The sequence below is a fragment of the Trichomycterus rosablanca genome, chromosome 7 (assembly GCF_030014385.1).
Source record: "Trichomycterus rosablanca isolate fTriRos1 chromosome 7, fTriRos1.hap1, whole genome shotgun sequence".
NCBI lineage: Eukaryota > Metazoa > Chordata > Actinopteri > Siluriformes > Trichomycteridae > Trichomycterus > Trichomycterus rosablanca.
In genome coordinates this window covers 6,076,248-6,092,139 of record NC_085994.1, presented here as the reverse complement: position 1 = coordinate 6,092,139, position 15,892 = coordinate 6,076,248, and the positions used below count along the sequence as shown (strand labels likewise).

General features: G+C 36.0%; 1 protein-coding gene across 3 annotated transcripts; it reads right to left on the bottom strand.

Annotated features, from left to right (window-relative positions):
• Positions 1-3,378: 3,378 nt before the first annotated feature.
• LOC134318127 (GRAM domain-containing protein 2B) lies at positions 3,379-14,607 on the bottom strand. 3 transcript variants are annotated; one of them, XM_062998900.1, is made up of 14 exons: positions 14,450-14,606; positions 13,102-13,209; positions 11,227-11,314; positions 11,045-11,114; positions 10,821-10,924; positions 8,325-8,420; positions 8,174-8,245; positions 6,611-6,688; positions 6,416-6,521; positions 6,266-6,331; positions 6,091-6,169; positions 5,654-5,752; positions 5,481-5,562; positions 3,379-4,074 (listed from the first exon to the last, which is right to left on the bottom strand). In XM_062998900.1, exons 1-14 carry the CDS (start codon positions 14,554-14,556, stop codon positions 4,018-4,020), a joined length of 1,212 nt encoding a protein of 403 aa, XP_062854970.1. In that variant the 5' UTR covers positions 14,557-14,606; the 3' UTR covers positions 3,379-4,017. The 3 variants fall into 3 exon arrangements, with proteins under 3 accessions (XP_062854970.1, XP_062854972.1, XP_062854971.1); XM_062998902.1 differs by having other exon boundaries at positions 13,102-13,205; positions 14,450-14,519; XM_062998901.1 differs by lacking the exon at positions 6,266-6,331 and having other exon boundaries at positions 14,450-14,607.
• Positions 14,608-15,892: the final 1,285 nt, after the last annotated feature.

Sequence of the window (15,892 nt, the reverse complement as noted above, 5' to 3'; positions counted from 1 at the left end):
ATAATCTTATATTATATGTTATTTATTATGGTGGCATGGTGGCTTAGTGGGTAGCACTGTCGCCTCACAGCAAGAAGGTCCTGGGTTCGATCCCCAGACGGGGCGGTCCGGGTCCTTTCTGTGCAGTTTGCATGCTCTCCCTGTGTCTGCGTGGGTTTCCTCCCACAGTCCAAAAACATGCAGTCAGGTTAATTGGAGACACTGAATTGCCCTATAAGTGAATTGCCCTATAAGTGAATGGGTGTGTGTGTGTGTGTGTGTGTGTGTGTGTGTGTCTGCCCTGTGATGGACTGGCATCCCGTCCAGGGTGTTACTCTGTGCCTTGTGCCCATTGAAAAGCTGGGATGGGCTCCAGCACCCAGCCCCCCCCCCCTCCGCGACCCTAATTGGATAAGCGGATAAGAAAATGAATGAATGAATGAATTATTTATTTATTATTATTATTATAACAATCATATAATCATCAACAATCTGAGTGAAAAGATGAATCTCTGAAAATATACATTTTAGAATGTATTAGTATTTGATATGGTAATATGTGTAATAGGTAAACAATGACTAAACCTAAACAAGCTTTTAACAAGTAGACCAAATTCATCTGATCAAAGTCAGAGCTTATGCTTCAAGGGAAAGGATAAGTAAATCTGACACTTAGTACAAAGAAATTGACATTGTTGATTTTACATTCCTGTTCATATTCCATAATTCATATTCCTGTGATTTTTTTAGATCTGACAAAATGCTAAAATAAACTTTTGAACCTATGCAATGCATTTCAAAAATTGCAACAGGGGCGATGAGACTAGGATGTAAAATGTTTGAATGTTTTTGTCTTGTATTAAAAAGAACATTCAGGAAAGATTTTGTTTCTTATAAACAAGGATTGGTTAAAGCTCACCATTAGTAAACAAATCCACATTAAATATAAAAAATACAAATAAATAAGAAATGCTTCTTTGATGGATAACATCATATGATTATATGAGCTTGGGGAAGTCTTAATAAACTATTATCATCATCACTGTTCATTTCCTTAATCATGAATGCAAGTAAAGATGTACAGCAGAAACTATAGTTTATATACTGTATATATATACCGATCAGCCACAACATTAAAACCTCCTCCTTGTTTCTACACTCACTGTCCATTTTATCAGCTCCACTTACCTTATTATTTAGGTGGTGAATGATTCTCAGCACTGCAGTGACACTGACATGGTGGTGGTGTGTTAGTGTGTGTTGTGCTGGTATGAGTGGATCAGACACAGCAATGCTGCTGGAGTTTTTAAACACCTTACTGTCACTGCTGGACTGAGAATAGTCCACCAACCAAATATATCCAGCCAACAGTGCCCTGTGGGCAGCGTCCTGTGACCACTGATGAAGGTCTAGAAGATGACCAACTCAAACAGCAGCAATAGATGAGCGATCATCTCTGACTTTACATCTACAAGGTGGACCAGCTAGGTAGGAGTGGACAGTGAGTGGACACAGTATTTAAAAACTCCAGCAGTGCTGCTGTGTCTGATCCACTCATACCAGCACAACACACACTAACACACCACCACCATGTCAGTGTCACTGCAGTGCTGAGAATCATCCACCAGCTAAATAATATCTGCTCTGTGGTGGTCCTGTGGGGGTCCTGACCATTGAAGAACAGGGTGAAAGCAGGCTAAAAAAAAACATTCAGAGAAACAGATGGACTACAGTCAGTAATTGTAGAACTACAAAGAGCTTGTATATGGTAAGTGGAGCTGATAAAATAGACAGTGAGTGTAGAAACAAGGTATTTTTAATGTTTTTAATGTTATGGCTGATCAGTGTACATGTCAACAGCATTCAGAAATGCCAGCAACTTCTCTAAGCTTAAGCTCACCTGAAATGCTAATACACAGTGGAACAGCCCATAGTCGTCTGATGAAGCAACCTTAAATTGAATAGAAATAATGGAGTTTTTCCAGGCCAAAGAACAGAATGACACATTCAGATTGTTGCAAACAAGTTGCTCACCCACTTACATTAAAGGCATTTTAGAATAGTCACTGTTCTGTTTTAGGGAGGTACAAGGAACCAGAATAAGCAGAACAAACCCATGCAGACACAATGAGAACACAACAAGAACTACAAACCCCATTTCTGGAAAAGCTGAGCCGTTTTGTATATTAGTTAATTTGAATGCACCAATAATTTTTTTGTCCATTATACTTTCACTGAGATATATAACAACAGTTAAACATTTACTATTTTATAAAACAGGAACACATTAAACCGAGTGTTCTTACATTTGCATTCACTGCAAGTCAGAAGAAAACAATTGTTTTCTGTACAGAGGGAAGATGACATGAATCCACATTAGCATAGAGAACAACACGCCCTTTCACTGACCGACTCTTTGTGATGCAGAATTGAAAAGGATCCTTAACGGATATAATTTATGCCACATTTATGACGTTAAAAATTATTCTGTGACAAACGATTGACTTTATTCACTTGTTTATGAAACACCTTTAAATCTTCTGTTGATGTAATACAATCTTCTTCTTGTTGTTGTTTGTTTATTAGCATTTTAACATCATGTTTTACACTTTGGTTACGTTCATGACAGAAATGGTAGTTACTCATTACACAAGATTCATCAGTTCACAGGGTTATATCGAACAAAGTCATGGACAATTTAGTGTCTCCAATTCACCTCATTTGCATGTTTTTGGGCTGTGGGAGGAAACCAGAGCACTCGGAGGAAACCCACACAGACACGGGGAGAACATGCAAACTCCACACAGAAAGGACCCTGTCTAGATACAAATACTGAATGATATATTGTGAGAGATTCTTTTTTTCTTGCAGAGGTTAATGCTGTTGCCTCACAGCAGGAAGGGCCTTTCTGTGTGTTCACATGTTCTCCCTGTGTCTTCATGTTTTTCCGAGTTTTCCCACAAGTCCATAGACAAGCAGCTAACAGACCCAAAGTGACCTAAATGACCCAAAGTGTGTGTGTGTGTGTGTGTGTGTGTGTGTGTGTGTGATGTATAAAATTTGCAATCTTATACATCAGGGCTGTTGTAGACAAGCGGTTAAGGTACTGGACTAGTAATCCAAAAGTCGCTGGTTCAAGCCCCACCACTGCCAAGTTTCCACTGTTGGGCCCTTGACCCTTAACCAACAATTGCTTAGACAATATACTGTCACAGTATTGTAAGTCGCTTTGAATAAAAGTGTCTGCTAAATGCTGAAAATGTAGTGTGTGCGTGCGTGCGTGCGTGCGTGTGTGTGTGTGAACGTGTCCAGAGTGTTTCCTGTCTCCAACTTACCACGACCTTGACCAGGAAAAAGCGGTGGTAAAACAGACAATAAATAAACAAATCAAAGAATAAATTCCACTCACATAATCATTATTTTAATTAAAAGTAATATCCTTACAAAACTATACACAGCTTGTGAAAGTGTTTGCTTTACATTTGTGTTTGGTCAGTAAAAATGTTCATTTTTCTCTAGGTGTACCTCACAAATTCCATTCCAAAGGTTTTTAACAACTGAACCAACTTTGGTCTTGGCATCCTGATCTTGATTTTAGTCACTACCTCTTTGCCACATCACTTGTCTAAATAATGTGCATTTTTAAATTCAATTTATAAACATGAAATAAATTAACACTTTATTTAAGTTTGTTCTAGCTAAGTTCATGTACAGCAAATTAAAGAAAATACAATCCTACACTTAATTTTATTTTACTGTGATTAATAATAAAACCTGCCTTCTAAAAGCTTTTAAATAACAAAGAACAACTAAGATATTTAATATTACATTTAATTCTTATAACTGAGGTTTACATAAAATTTACAGGAAAACTAATAGGTGGTATGTGGAGCTGATTGTTTAATAGTCAACAGAATAAGGGGTGCTATAATTGCCCTTCCTACTCTAACCCTAAACGTAACGCTTTTTTCATAATAACTGGCTTATGTAAGATCATGTTGTATTGTTTTCGCACTTGTCTGATGATGATGATGTCTGTCATTGTAAAGGATTGATACCACTTTCCTCAAGCAGTCTTTCTAGTTGTTTCTGAATCTGCAGAAGAAAGAACAAAGTTATCAACAAAAGCTACAGAGTTTTAGACATTTTCACCATCAAATAAAAGAAATAGTAGAGTTTATTACACACGTTCAGTAATAAACTTTACCATTTATTTTATCTGAGGGTGAAAATGTCTAAAACTCTGCAGCTTTTGTTAAAAAAAACAGTTTCAAATAGAACTCCACTGAGGTTAGACTTTATTGATTCCCTCAGGGAAGTTAACTTGTTACAGCAGTACAAGAGTGAGAAGAAGAATGAGAAAAGGAAAAATAACAGATAGAGCTGACAGTTACACAAATATGATTAAACACACAGTGTGTTGTTACTTACTTAAAAAATCACATTCCAAACCAGTAGTAAGAATGTTAATTGCACAAAACAATTGCACTCATGGGGAGGGGGGTATAAGAGCCCAGCTAGTATAACTGAACATGCCATTTAAAATTATTAAAACAATGATCATGGTCATTTAAATAATTGGGCGGCGCAGTGGCTAAGTAGGTAGCACTGTCGTCTCAAAGCAAGAAGGCCCTGGGTTCGATCCCCAGGTGGGACGGTCTGGGTCCTTTCCGTGTGGAGTTTGCATGTTTTCCCCGTCAGAGGTGGAAAGAGTACTAAAATATTGTACTCAAGTAAAAGTACTATTACTTTAAATAATTTTTATTTAAGTACAAGTAAAATTACTAAAGGTCTAAAAATCTACTCAAGTAAAAAGTAAAAAGTAATTCATTTAAAATGTACTCAGAGTAAACGTTACTTAGTTACTTTTTTAACGGGGGGGGGGGGGGGGGGTGTCTCTCTTGTGTAATGCAAACAGGACAAGCGGATATAAATCTCACAATAGTTGTTTTTAATTAAAATATAATAGAAAAAAAAAAACATGTTGATACAACATTTAAAACATTTAGGGATGTGTAATGTGTTATTTTAGTACAGACCATCCCATAAAACTTTTTCAAACTGTATAACCATTAAAGTTGGCATTAATTGTGGATTCCACAGACCAGCCTTCTTTTCATCACCAACAAATACCAAACAACATCATACTGCAAATCTCATAACTCAAAACAAGTCAAGGTTACAAGTGTTGTGACTTTCACTAAATGATCCAAAAAAACCTTCAAGATGTAAGACAAAACTGCCATTCTTTAACATCAGACTATGTTATCAAATAACGAAACATCAAACTCCAAACATGTTAAACTTTAAAAATCACCCTTCCCTCCCTCCTCTGTACCTAGATTACAGCTCCTTTATTTTAGCACCAGTTTATTTTCCATCCCAGAATTCACTGCAGCAGTTTCCCAGACGCGATTCCCATCGAAATTCTTATATTCTAACTCTTATATTTTTAGTACTTATGAGATGTCCATAGCTTTTAGATGTAATTAAATTTGTACCTTTTCCAGCTTCAAAAGGTGTATGGACAGAGTAGAGTAGATTCTAGAAGTAACATCGGGATAGACACTGTCATATTCATCTCTGAAATTTAAGATTTAAGTCAGTATAACTAATCAATGATCACAGTAGTAAAAAATTTAACTAGGTGTTCCTGGATTTAGCTTGACGTTACCCATTATATGAAAACTCAGCCATTAGGGAGGTCAGTCTCTGTTCCAGATATATTAACTTGAAAGCCATGCAACATGAAGACAAAACTAAAATGCACACCCTGTAAACACAGACCAAAACTTAATAATATAAAAAAAAATTAACTAATATTTTACATATTAAATACTCATTAAATTATATGTTAATTAATATAACTATATTTAGGTGAAGAAGAGGCTTTGTAATGTAATAATAATAATAATAATAAAACCCAAGGTCACTTTACATACAAAAGTAACAATCACACAGAAATAGCAGAAGATGAAGTGAGAAAGTGCTGAGAAAAAGTCTTTAGGAGAGCTTTAAATTCAGAGAGAGAGGAAGTGGAACGTAGAGAAGAAGGAAGAGCGTTCCAGAGCAAAGGGGCAAACAATGACTTGTTGTAAAACAATGACTTACAGAAACAGATACACCACCAGAAGAGTGTTAAGTGAAGCTGGTCTCAGTGCTTTTATGTCATCCATATTCCATTTGTGCTCTGAGAAATTAACAAAAAACACGTCTTAATAATTGTGTGTGATGTTCTGCTTGAATCTTGTGAACGGACAGCATTTAATAGCAGTTTTTATCATACTTGCATGCTGTGGACGAGTGTCTGATACACCGTCTTGTTTTACCCCATTCATAAAAACTTGAGCCTCTACATAAAAGTACAAAAGTAAAACATGCTGCAAAGTGATTTCCCATTATAACAGTTTCATGAGGGCAGAATAAATAAACACACCTGGAATTTTCTCATACTTTTCAGAATCTGAACTGCTGCTGTCCCCCAGTCTTTTTCTCCTCTGAATCACTGGACCATCCAGATCTGACAGATCCGCTGAGAAATTCTGTCAGTTCAAAAAACAAAACAGCCAAGTTATATCAAACAAGTACTGAGTGATAATTAGAAAATCTAAAAAATAAAATGTAGAATTACCATAGGAAGCGTGGAATGTGTCATTCTGTAGTTTCTGTCTGCAGAAGAAGGTATAGGGCTGCTTCCCATACACTTGTCCTACAACAAAATAATAATAACAAATTGTTGATACTGCTTCTAGTAGACACATTTTTAGATCTGCACTCTTAATTTTTTTCACAGTTTTTGAAATAAATAATTTTACAATTTCCATTTTCAGCATTTAGCAGACAGACGCCTTTATCCAAAGTGACTTACAGTAGTGACAGTGTACAGTGTGAGCAATTGAGGGTTAAGGGCCTTGCTCAGGGGCCCAACAGCAGCAACCTGGCAGTGGTGGGGCTTAAACCAGTGGCCTTCTGATTACTAGTCCAGTACCTTAACTGCTAGGCTACAACTGCCCTCATACAATATTTACTAATCTTTACAATCTAGCCTTATAATCAAGTTATGAGGCACCATCTGAACCTCAATAACAAGTGCAGCAACGTTTGTGTTGCAAATTTTGTGTGGAAATTTGGCATCATCTTGGGCACTTTAGACGTAAACATCCTGTGGCCAATCTACCGTTTATATAGATAGATCACTTTATTAATATAATACAGTACAGTAATATAATACAAGATATAATACAGTAATAATAACAGTAACAATCATTTCTAAACAAATATTCATTTTGGCTTTTTGCAAAAAATAGCATAATTTGCATTTTACAGAGTGCTGTTATAGAGGCAACGTGCACCTCAATTAGTGTGATTCTGGTAAATAAATCCACTGTACATAAACGTTTCTACTTTCTACTTTATATGATATTTATCATATCATTCCTGCTTTTAACTATAAATTAGTGTTATTTTAGGTTTTATATGTTATTCAATATGATTTGGTAGGTTATTTGTGGGTCTGCAGATGCTCAAAATTATATTATAAATTATATGTAAATATATATTATAGTATATACATTAATGGTAATTGCTTTTTTGCTTTATAAAAGGTTTCACATGAACACTGTGGATAACAGGGTATACCTATATACACTGAAAACAAAATTTTTGCCCATCTGTAAAGCATGGTGGAGGAAGCATGCCTCAGGGTCTTGGCAGTGTTAAGGTCCTGAACCATCATCTAAAGTTAATGGAAGTTGGATGATGTAGGGAACCAAAAACAAGTAAGTCAGTGGTAGCTCAGTAGCAGTGGTAGTTCAGTGGTTAAGATGTTGGACTAGTAATGATAAGGTTGCCGGTTCAAGCCTCACCACCACCACTGTTGTAGTCATAATTGTAAGTCGCTTTGGATAAAAGCGTCTGCTAAATGATGAAAATGTAAATGTAAATGTCAATAGTAGAACAAAATCAATAATAGCTATAAACATGGGGGTCAAAGTGTGGATGTAAGTGCAGACCAAGCAAAACCAACCAAGCACAAGCTACACAAGATTTTACTTTTTAATAACATCTAAATAAAATTATTTGCAAAATGTTTTTGTTTTGTTTGGAGAATTTATGTTAATTTGAAATGATTTATAATATATAAATAATGTGAATGAATTTTTAACTCATTAAATGTTCTGTGTATAGTACTCACATCCAACTGGCAGCACACTGACATCAAAACTTTGTAAGTGGCGTCTCGAGACAGGAACGACACAAAGACATACTGTAAAATTATTACATATCTATTAGAAACATACTGGTCACTAGATGTTGAAGTAATAATGATGTAAAACCAATCTTACCCTGTCCTGTGCTGTGGCTATAATTAATGCATTTGGCACTAAGATGGCAGTTCTTGTTTTCTTTATAAATGTTACTGATGTTACCGGGATAGAAATCTGTAAATGGAACAAAGGAGAAAAATGGTGAGTATATTTATAAATCACATATAAAAAGTAGTTAATATAAAATTAAAACATATAAAATTAAGTTACTAAGTGATGTGGTCAAGCTAATTAATTTACTTTTTTTTGTTACATTTTCAGCATTTAGCAGACGCTTTTATCCAAAGCGACTTACATTATACAGTCTAAGCAATTGAGGGTTAAGGGCCGTACTCCAGGGCCCAACAGTGGCAACCTGGCAGTGGTGGGTTTGAACCAGCAACCTTCTGCTTACTAGTCCAATACTCTAACCGCTAGGCTACAACTGCCCTAATTCATTGTCAAAACCACTTGGGTAACGACAGAGGTGGAAAGTAACGAATTACATTTACTCACGTTACTGTAATTGAGTATTTTTTTTGTGTACTTGTACTTTTTAAAGTAGATTTTACAACCAGTAATTTTACTTTTACTTAAGTATGTTTTGTATTAAGAATTGTAATTCACTACATTTTAAATAGTATCCGTTACTGAGTAAAAAAAATTGCAAAAAAAATCGCTAAAAAATCATGTCTGGGAAACTGCTGCAGTGAATTCTGGAAAATAAACTGGTGCTAAAATAAAGGAGCTGTAATCTAGGTACAGAGGAGGGAGGGAAGGGTGATTTTTAAAAGTTTAGCATGTTTGGAGTTTGATGTTTCGTTATTTGATAACATAGTCTGATGTTAAAGAATGGCAGTTTTGTCTTACATCTTGAAGGTTTTTTTTGATCATTTAGTGAAAGTCACAACACTTGTAACCTTGACTTGTTTTGAGTTATGAGATTTGCAGTATGATGTTGTTTGGTATTTGTTGGTGATGAAAAGAAGGCTGGTCTATAGAATCCACAATTAATGCCAACTTCAGTGGTTATACAGTTTGAAAAAGTTTTATGGGATGGTCTGTACTAAAATAACACATTACACATCCCTAAATGTTTTAAATGTTGTATCAGCATGTTTTTTTTATTATATTTTAATTAAAAACAACTCTTGTGAGATTTATATCCACTTGTCCTGTTTGCATTACACAGAAGAGACATCCTCTCCTGTTAAAAAAAAAAGTAACTAAGTAATGTTTACTCTGAGTACATTTTAAATAAGTTACTTTTTACTGGAGTAGATTTTTAGACTAGTAATTTTACTCGTACTTAAGTAAAAATTCATTAAAGTAATAGTACTTTTACTTGAGTACAACATTTTAGTACTCTTTCCACCTCTGGGTAATGATTGGTCTGGAGCCACCCAGACACTGAGCGCAAGGTTGAAATACAGCATGGACAAGGTGCCAATACATTTAAAGGAATTATTTACTCACCTATTTACTTACTTATATTTTTGGAGCAAGTTATGTAACTAATGAACATTCTGCATATTTTGGGAAGTGGGAGGAAACATAAGTACATTTACCCTTTTCCCATCTTATGACCAGCTCTATTAGCCCATAGCAAAATGCTGTTTCAATCTTTTGGCCAACATGGCTGGCCCATGGGGCGGATCGCCCTACATATTTATCCATAGACCATTGCTGACCCATACCAAACAAAAAGCAAATAACATCAATGTGTGTATCCTGTCACTTTTCAGTAATTTATTGGAATTTCTGTGGGCAGGTGTACATTTTTTATTAAATGGATAAAGGTTAAAAAACATACATACAAACATAAAAGTTCTTACAGTCAGTAAATGAAAGGTTTAAAAACAGATTCCCTAGATTCTGGAGCTGGGCAGCATCCACACTACCTGCTGTGCTACCATGCCGTCCTAGATTAATTTTTGCTAAGAATAAAAACAGACTTCAGTTAGGGAGTAATAAAATAAATCCCAATTCACAATGTCCTGATTCATGAGCTGCAATATGCAATAAAATGTATGAACCTATAAATAGACAACAAGGCTTTGCTCGCAATAAACAATCCAAATAATCTCTCAGTTTTTAATAAACTGAGGCCAGGGCTTGGTGCAGGCCACAGGAATTCCTGTACACCAAACCCATCGAACCATATCCTTAGAACCTCAATTTGTGGACCTAAACACTTAAATGTAATAATTAGGCCATACAGTGTCCATATAGTGCATGTTCAACTATACAACATACAAAAAAGAATAAATTAATAAATAAAAGTAAGAATATGTAAACCTGTTGTGGACTATGCAAAAAGGTGTCCAAGTGTCCATTACAGTTTGGTGATTTTGCTGCTCTATTAAACCATGTACTGGTCAGTTAAATCATTTTTGTTTAAGCCAAAAATGCAATTACTGTGCTAAAAACTGAACAACCAGGACCAGAGTTGTCTATTATAAAAGAATATGGTTTTCCAACTGAATCGATGATTGTAACAGAACTGGTTCTGAGCTGTAAATGATGTGTGGATACCTTGGTATCTTTCCCAAAGACTTTGGAATGGAAGCAGACCCAGTTATCAGACACAAAAAGTCTCCCCTGATACAGAATGTCTTTCTGCAAAGCACATGTGTAACCTATACACAAAATACAAACGAGATGTTATAAACATTGTTTAAATTACAATTTAAATACTATAAAATAGCTGAAGCCAACTGTTTTCCCAAAAGTCTTCATTAATAGTGTGGTGTGTTTACTCTGTTTCAGCTGCTCATCCTCTCTGATGTCTTTAAAAATCTTGTGATACTGGGAATTCGTCCGTGGAAACTGAAATATTTGATTTGAGAATATTAAATTTGAGCACCATGAAGAAAAAACTTTTTAACTAACAATCAAAAAAGGATCATTAAAATATTAATTTACTAAAACAGTCACTAACATTACAGCACTGTGGCTTCTTCCTTTCAATTTTTGAGTCAGTGTCACTCTGGATAGGTGATAGCAATGAGGGATCGAATGTTCTGGACCTACAAAGAGCAAAAGAAAAGCTTTTACAGTGCTGAGAAAAAAAGTATTTGCCCCCTTCACAATTTCTTCTATTTTTTGTATATTTGTCACATGTATGAGTTCCAGATAAACAAACTACTTTTAATATTAGACAACGTTAACACACAATGTGTTTTTTTTTTTTTTTTTTTATATTTTGTTTATGCATTTTCTCCACTTTTTCTCCCTTTTAGCACGTCCAGTTGCCCGGTTGCGTCATGCTTTCTCTCCGCCAATGCAATCCCTGCTCTGATTGAGGAGAACGAAGCTAACCCACGCCTCCTCCGACACGTGGGCAGCAGCCGTATGCATCTTATCATCTACACTTTGACGAGTGCAATGCAGCTTAGCGCTGTGTACGGAGAGACACACCCTGAGAGCACTCTTTTCTTATCTCTGTGCAAGCGCCATCAGTCAGCCAGCAGAGGTTGTAATTGCACCAGTCATGGGAGAGAGACCCCATCCGGCTTAGTCCCGCCCATATGAACAACAGGCCAACTGTTGTTCAGGTGGCCGCTCAGCCTTAGCCGGCAGGCAGAGCTGAGATTCCATATGATGTATTCGAGATCCCAGCTCTGGTTCCAGCATGTGTTTTTACCGCTGAGCCACCTGAGCGGCCATCACAATGTGTTTTTTTATGTTGATTTCATTTATTGATGGAAAATGCCCTTTGTGAAAGAGTATCTGACCCATTAGCTACTAAATTAACCAGTTAACAAATTTCATTTGACTGCTGGGTTCAATTTTACTAGACTTCCAGGTATGATTTCTGCCAGATCTGTTCAATCCAAACATTGCTTCAATAAAACCTGTCTGGCAATGTGAAGTACCCTAAAAGGTAAAAAGGCAACACATGATGTCACGATCCAAATACAGATACAAAACAAAGTTGAAATACAGTCTGGAAATGCTGATAAAGCCATTGGTACAACTCTGGGACTCCAGTTAAAGCCATTAGCTACAAACAGAGGAAACTTGGAACAGTGATGAATCGGCCTACCAAAATCTCACCAAAAAAGCCTTAACCACGTATCCAGGAGATCATAAAAGATCCCAGATTAAAATCTAAAAGAACTGCAGGCCTTACTCGTTTCAGTTTAGGTTAATGTACATGATTCCACAATAGGAAAGACACTGGGCAAAAATGGCATCCATGGGGGATTTGTAATGCACAAACCACTGCTGACCAAAATAACACAAAGTCTCATCTCGCATTTGTGAAAATAAAGAAAATAAATCAATAAAAAACTTTTTTGGAGGACATAGGTCCAGCTACATTTGGCATAAATCTAACACTGCATTCCACCACAAGAGCATCATACCAACAGTTATACATGATGGTGGTAGTGAGATGGTCTGGGGCTACTTTATTTCTGCAGTCCTAACTGATGGGGGGGCGAAACGGTGCCTAAGTTTCCTCAATTTCCTTCGGGATTAATAAAGTATCTATCTATCTATCTATCTATCTATCTATCTATCTATCTATCTATCTATCTATCTATCTATCTATCTATCTATCTATCTATCTATCTATCTATCTATCTATCTATCTATCTATCTATGTATCTATCTATCTATCTATCTTGTGAACTGATGAATCTTGTGTAATGAGTAACTACCGTTCCTGTCATGAATGTAACCAAAGTGTAAAACATGACGTTAAAATCCTAATAAACAAATAAATAAGTCCTAACTGATGGAACCATGAGCTCTGATCCCCATCAGAAATAGCTAAATAGAAGGAATAAATTTTTTAATAACAATTTACCTAGTTCTTTTCCTTTCCAAGATTTCAGATTCTGTATCCTCTGACATGGGTGCGTCTGATTTATTTACTTTTCTTGATCTCTGATCGCCCCCGTTTTCAGTATCCTGGCTAAGAGAAAAAAATTTAAGCAATTTTGCACAGTTTAAATGCTGTGGATTTGCATGATAAAATGTAGTTAATATGGAGTGTACACAGTAAAACTGAGAGACAGCTTGTAGTTAATGAGAAAAGGCAAAAGGGCTTCTGGTGATTTTGTTTTGCATCAAATATTTAGCTAAAATACCACAAATCACACCTATGAACCTGTCAATTTGCACTGAAAAAACAACATTTATGACTAATCCCAATTTTATTTGTTGGGTGAAAACCCCAAGCAGTTACATTTGCTTTCTGCTTCATGTCATTTGGACTAACACTGGACTAATTGCTGTAACTGAGTAAATAATGAATTCCATTCTCTCTTTAAAACTGACACTGGAATAAATTAAGCATGAGAACAGCATTCTATTTTTCATTTTATTTATTTTTCAATAACAACCTTATCCTGGTCAGGGTCGTATTGGGTTTGGTTTTACCAAAAAACACTGGGTACAAAGCACGAATGAAAAAGGACAGCATTGGAACTGACCTAGTTAAGACCCTACCTAAAACAAACACAGTTGCTGTGGTGAGACCGAAAATTAGCTGTAAGTGATCACGAACCTGCCAGTCTGTTTGATTTGTAATTAAAAAAAATTGCCATTATATCAATCCAGGGTTGTACAGTATAAAACAAACAAAACACTGTCAGACCACTTCACTGGTGCAGATGGAAAAAACAACAGTGTAAAGACAATAAACAAAAGACAAAAAATATTTGTATATTATATTATTATAATATATTATTATGTTAATAGCAGTTCTGCAAATAAAAATAACCTCAGATTTATCAACAGTAGTTGTGACTTAAAAGTCACATTATAAAAGTGTTTAGTTACACTCATTGCTGGTAAAGATCAGATATTAAGGGATGTTTTAATTAAAAGGTTATATAGTTAAAACTGTGCTTTAATCATATCATATTTGTGTGATATCACGTTTAATTATTTCAAAATGAAATTGTCGTTACACTAAATTAGCTTTTCTTCTGTATGAACACAGTACAAAGTCTGCTTCACCAGTATGAAGCAAGTCTAATTGTGAGGTGTATTTTTGTTTAGTCGTCACATAGAAGACTACATCATTTCACACAATACAAACCATTAAAACTATTTACCCATATATGACATACTAATTATTTTTATTTTTGCCTTGCATAATTAGTTACATTTTCTTTATTCTACAAAAGAATTTGTTTTTAAAGACTCACCATTGTAACAGATGCTCAGTTTGTTGACTAGGTGAAACAGAACATGTAGGTCTGGCATTGTTCTTGTGTCTGAGCACAGAGTCATCACATACTAAAGGTTTCTCCATCAAAGGTTTCAAATGATTCCTCTGCCTTTACAAAGTGGTTTGTAATGATCCATCTGTGATTTTAGATTTCAATCAGAAAGATGGTCTCTGACCCAAAAGTCATCAGTTAATCAGTAATTTGTTTGCCCTGTAAATCAACAAACAGTGCAGTGGCTACTGTGGATAAAGGTTAAAATTCTGCAAAGAACACTCATATACCTAAATAAATAAGAGCTGGTGTGCTTACATTTGTTCTGATGCCTGTACTACTCAAACAAAATTGGTTCGGGGTTTAGAAAATTCAAGGTAAACCATTTGAAACATTTCACAACAAGTGGGTGAACTGGTTACAAGTGAGGGTATAAAAGGAAGTTCCTCCATCAGCAAATCTAGGTCATGGCTAACCAAACTGTGAATATTGGTTCAAAAAGAACATTTCTCAACCTAAAATTGCAAATATTTAGATCATTCACCAAGTTCCATACAGAATTTTGTAAAACGATTCAGGAAATCATTTACATTTACATTTACGGCATTTAGCAGACGCTTTTATCCAAAGCAACTTACAGTTGTGACAGTATACAGTCTAAGCAATTGAGGGTTAAGGGCCTTGCTCAAGGGCCCAACAGTGGCAACCTGGTAGTGGTGAGGCTTGAACCGGCAACCTTCTGAATACTGGACCAGTACCTTAACCACTAGGCTACACTGCCGACACTCATATACCTACAGTGTATCACAAAAATGAGTACACCCCTCACATTTCTGCAAATATTTCATTATATCTTTTCATGGGACAACACTATAGACATGAAACTTGGATATAACTTAGAGTAGTCAGTGTACAGCTTGTATAGCAGTGTAGATTTACTGTCTTCTGAAAATAACTCAACACACAGCCATTAATGTCTAAATAGCTGGCAACATAAGTGAGTACACCCCACAGTGAACATGTCCAAATTGTGCCCAAATGTGTCGTTGTCCGTCCCTGGTGTCATGTGTCAAGGTCCCAGGTGTAAATGGGGCGCAGGGCTGTTAAATTTGGTGTTTTGGGTACAATTCTCTCATACTTGCCACTGGATATTCAACATGGCACCTCATGGCAAAGAACTCTCTGAGGATGTGAGAAATAGAATTGTTGCTTTCCACAAAGATGGCCTGGGCTATAAGAAGATTGCTAACACCCTGAAACTGAGCTACAGCATGGTGGCCAAGGTCATACAGCGGTTTTCCAGGACAGGTTCCACTCAGAACAGGCTTCGCCAGGGTCGACCAAAGAAGTTGAGTCCACGTGTTCGGCGTCATATCCAGAGGTTGGCTTTAAAAAATAGACACATGAGTGCTGCCAGCATTGCTGCAG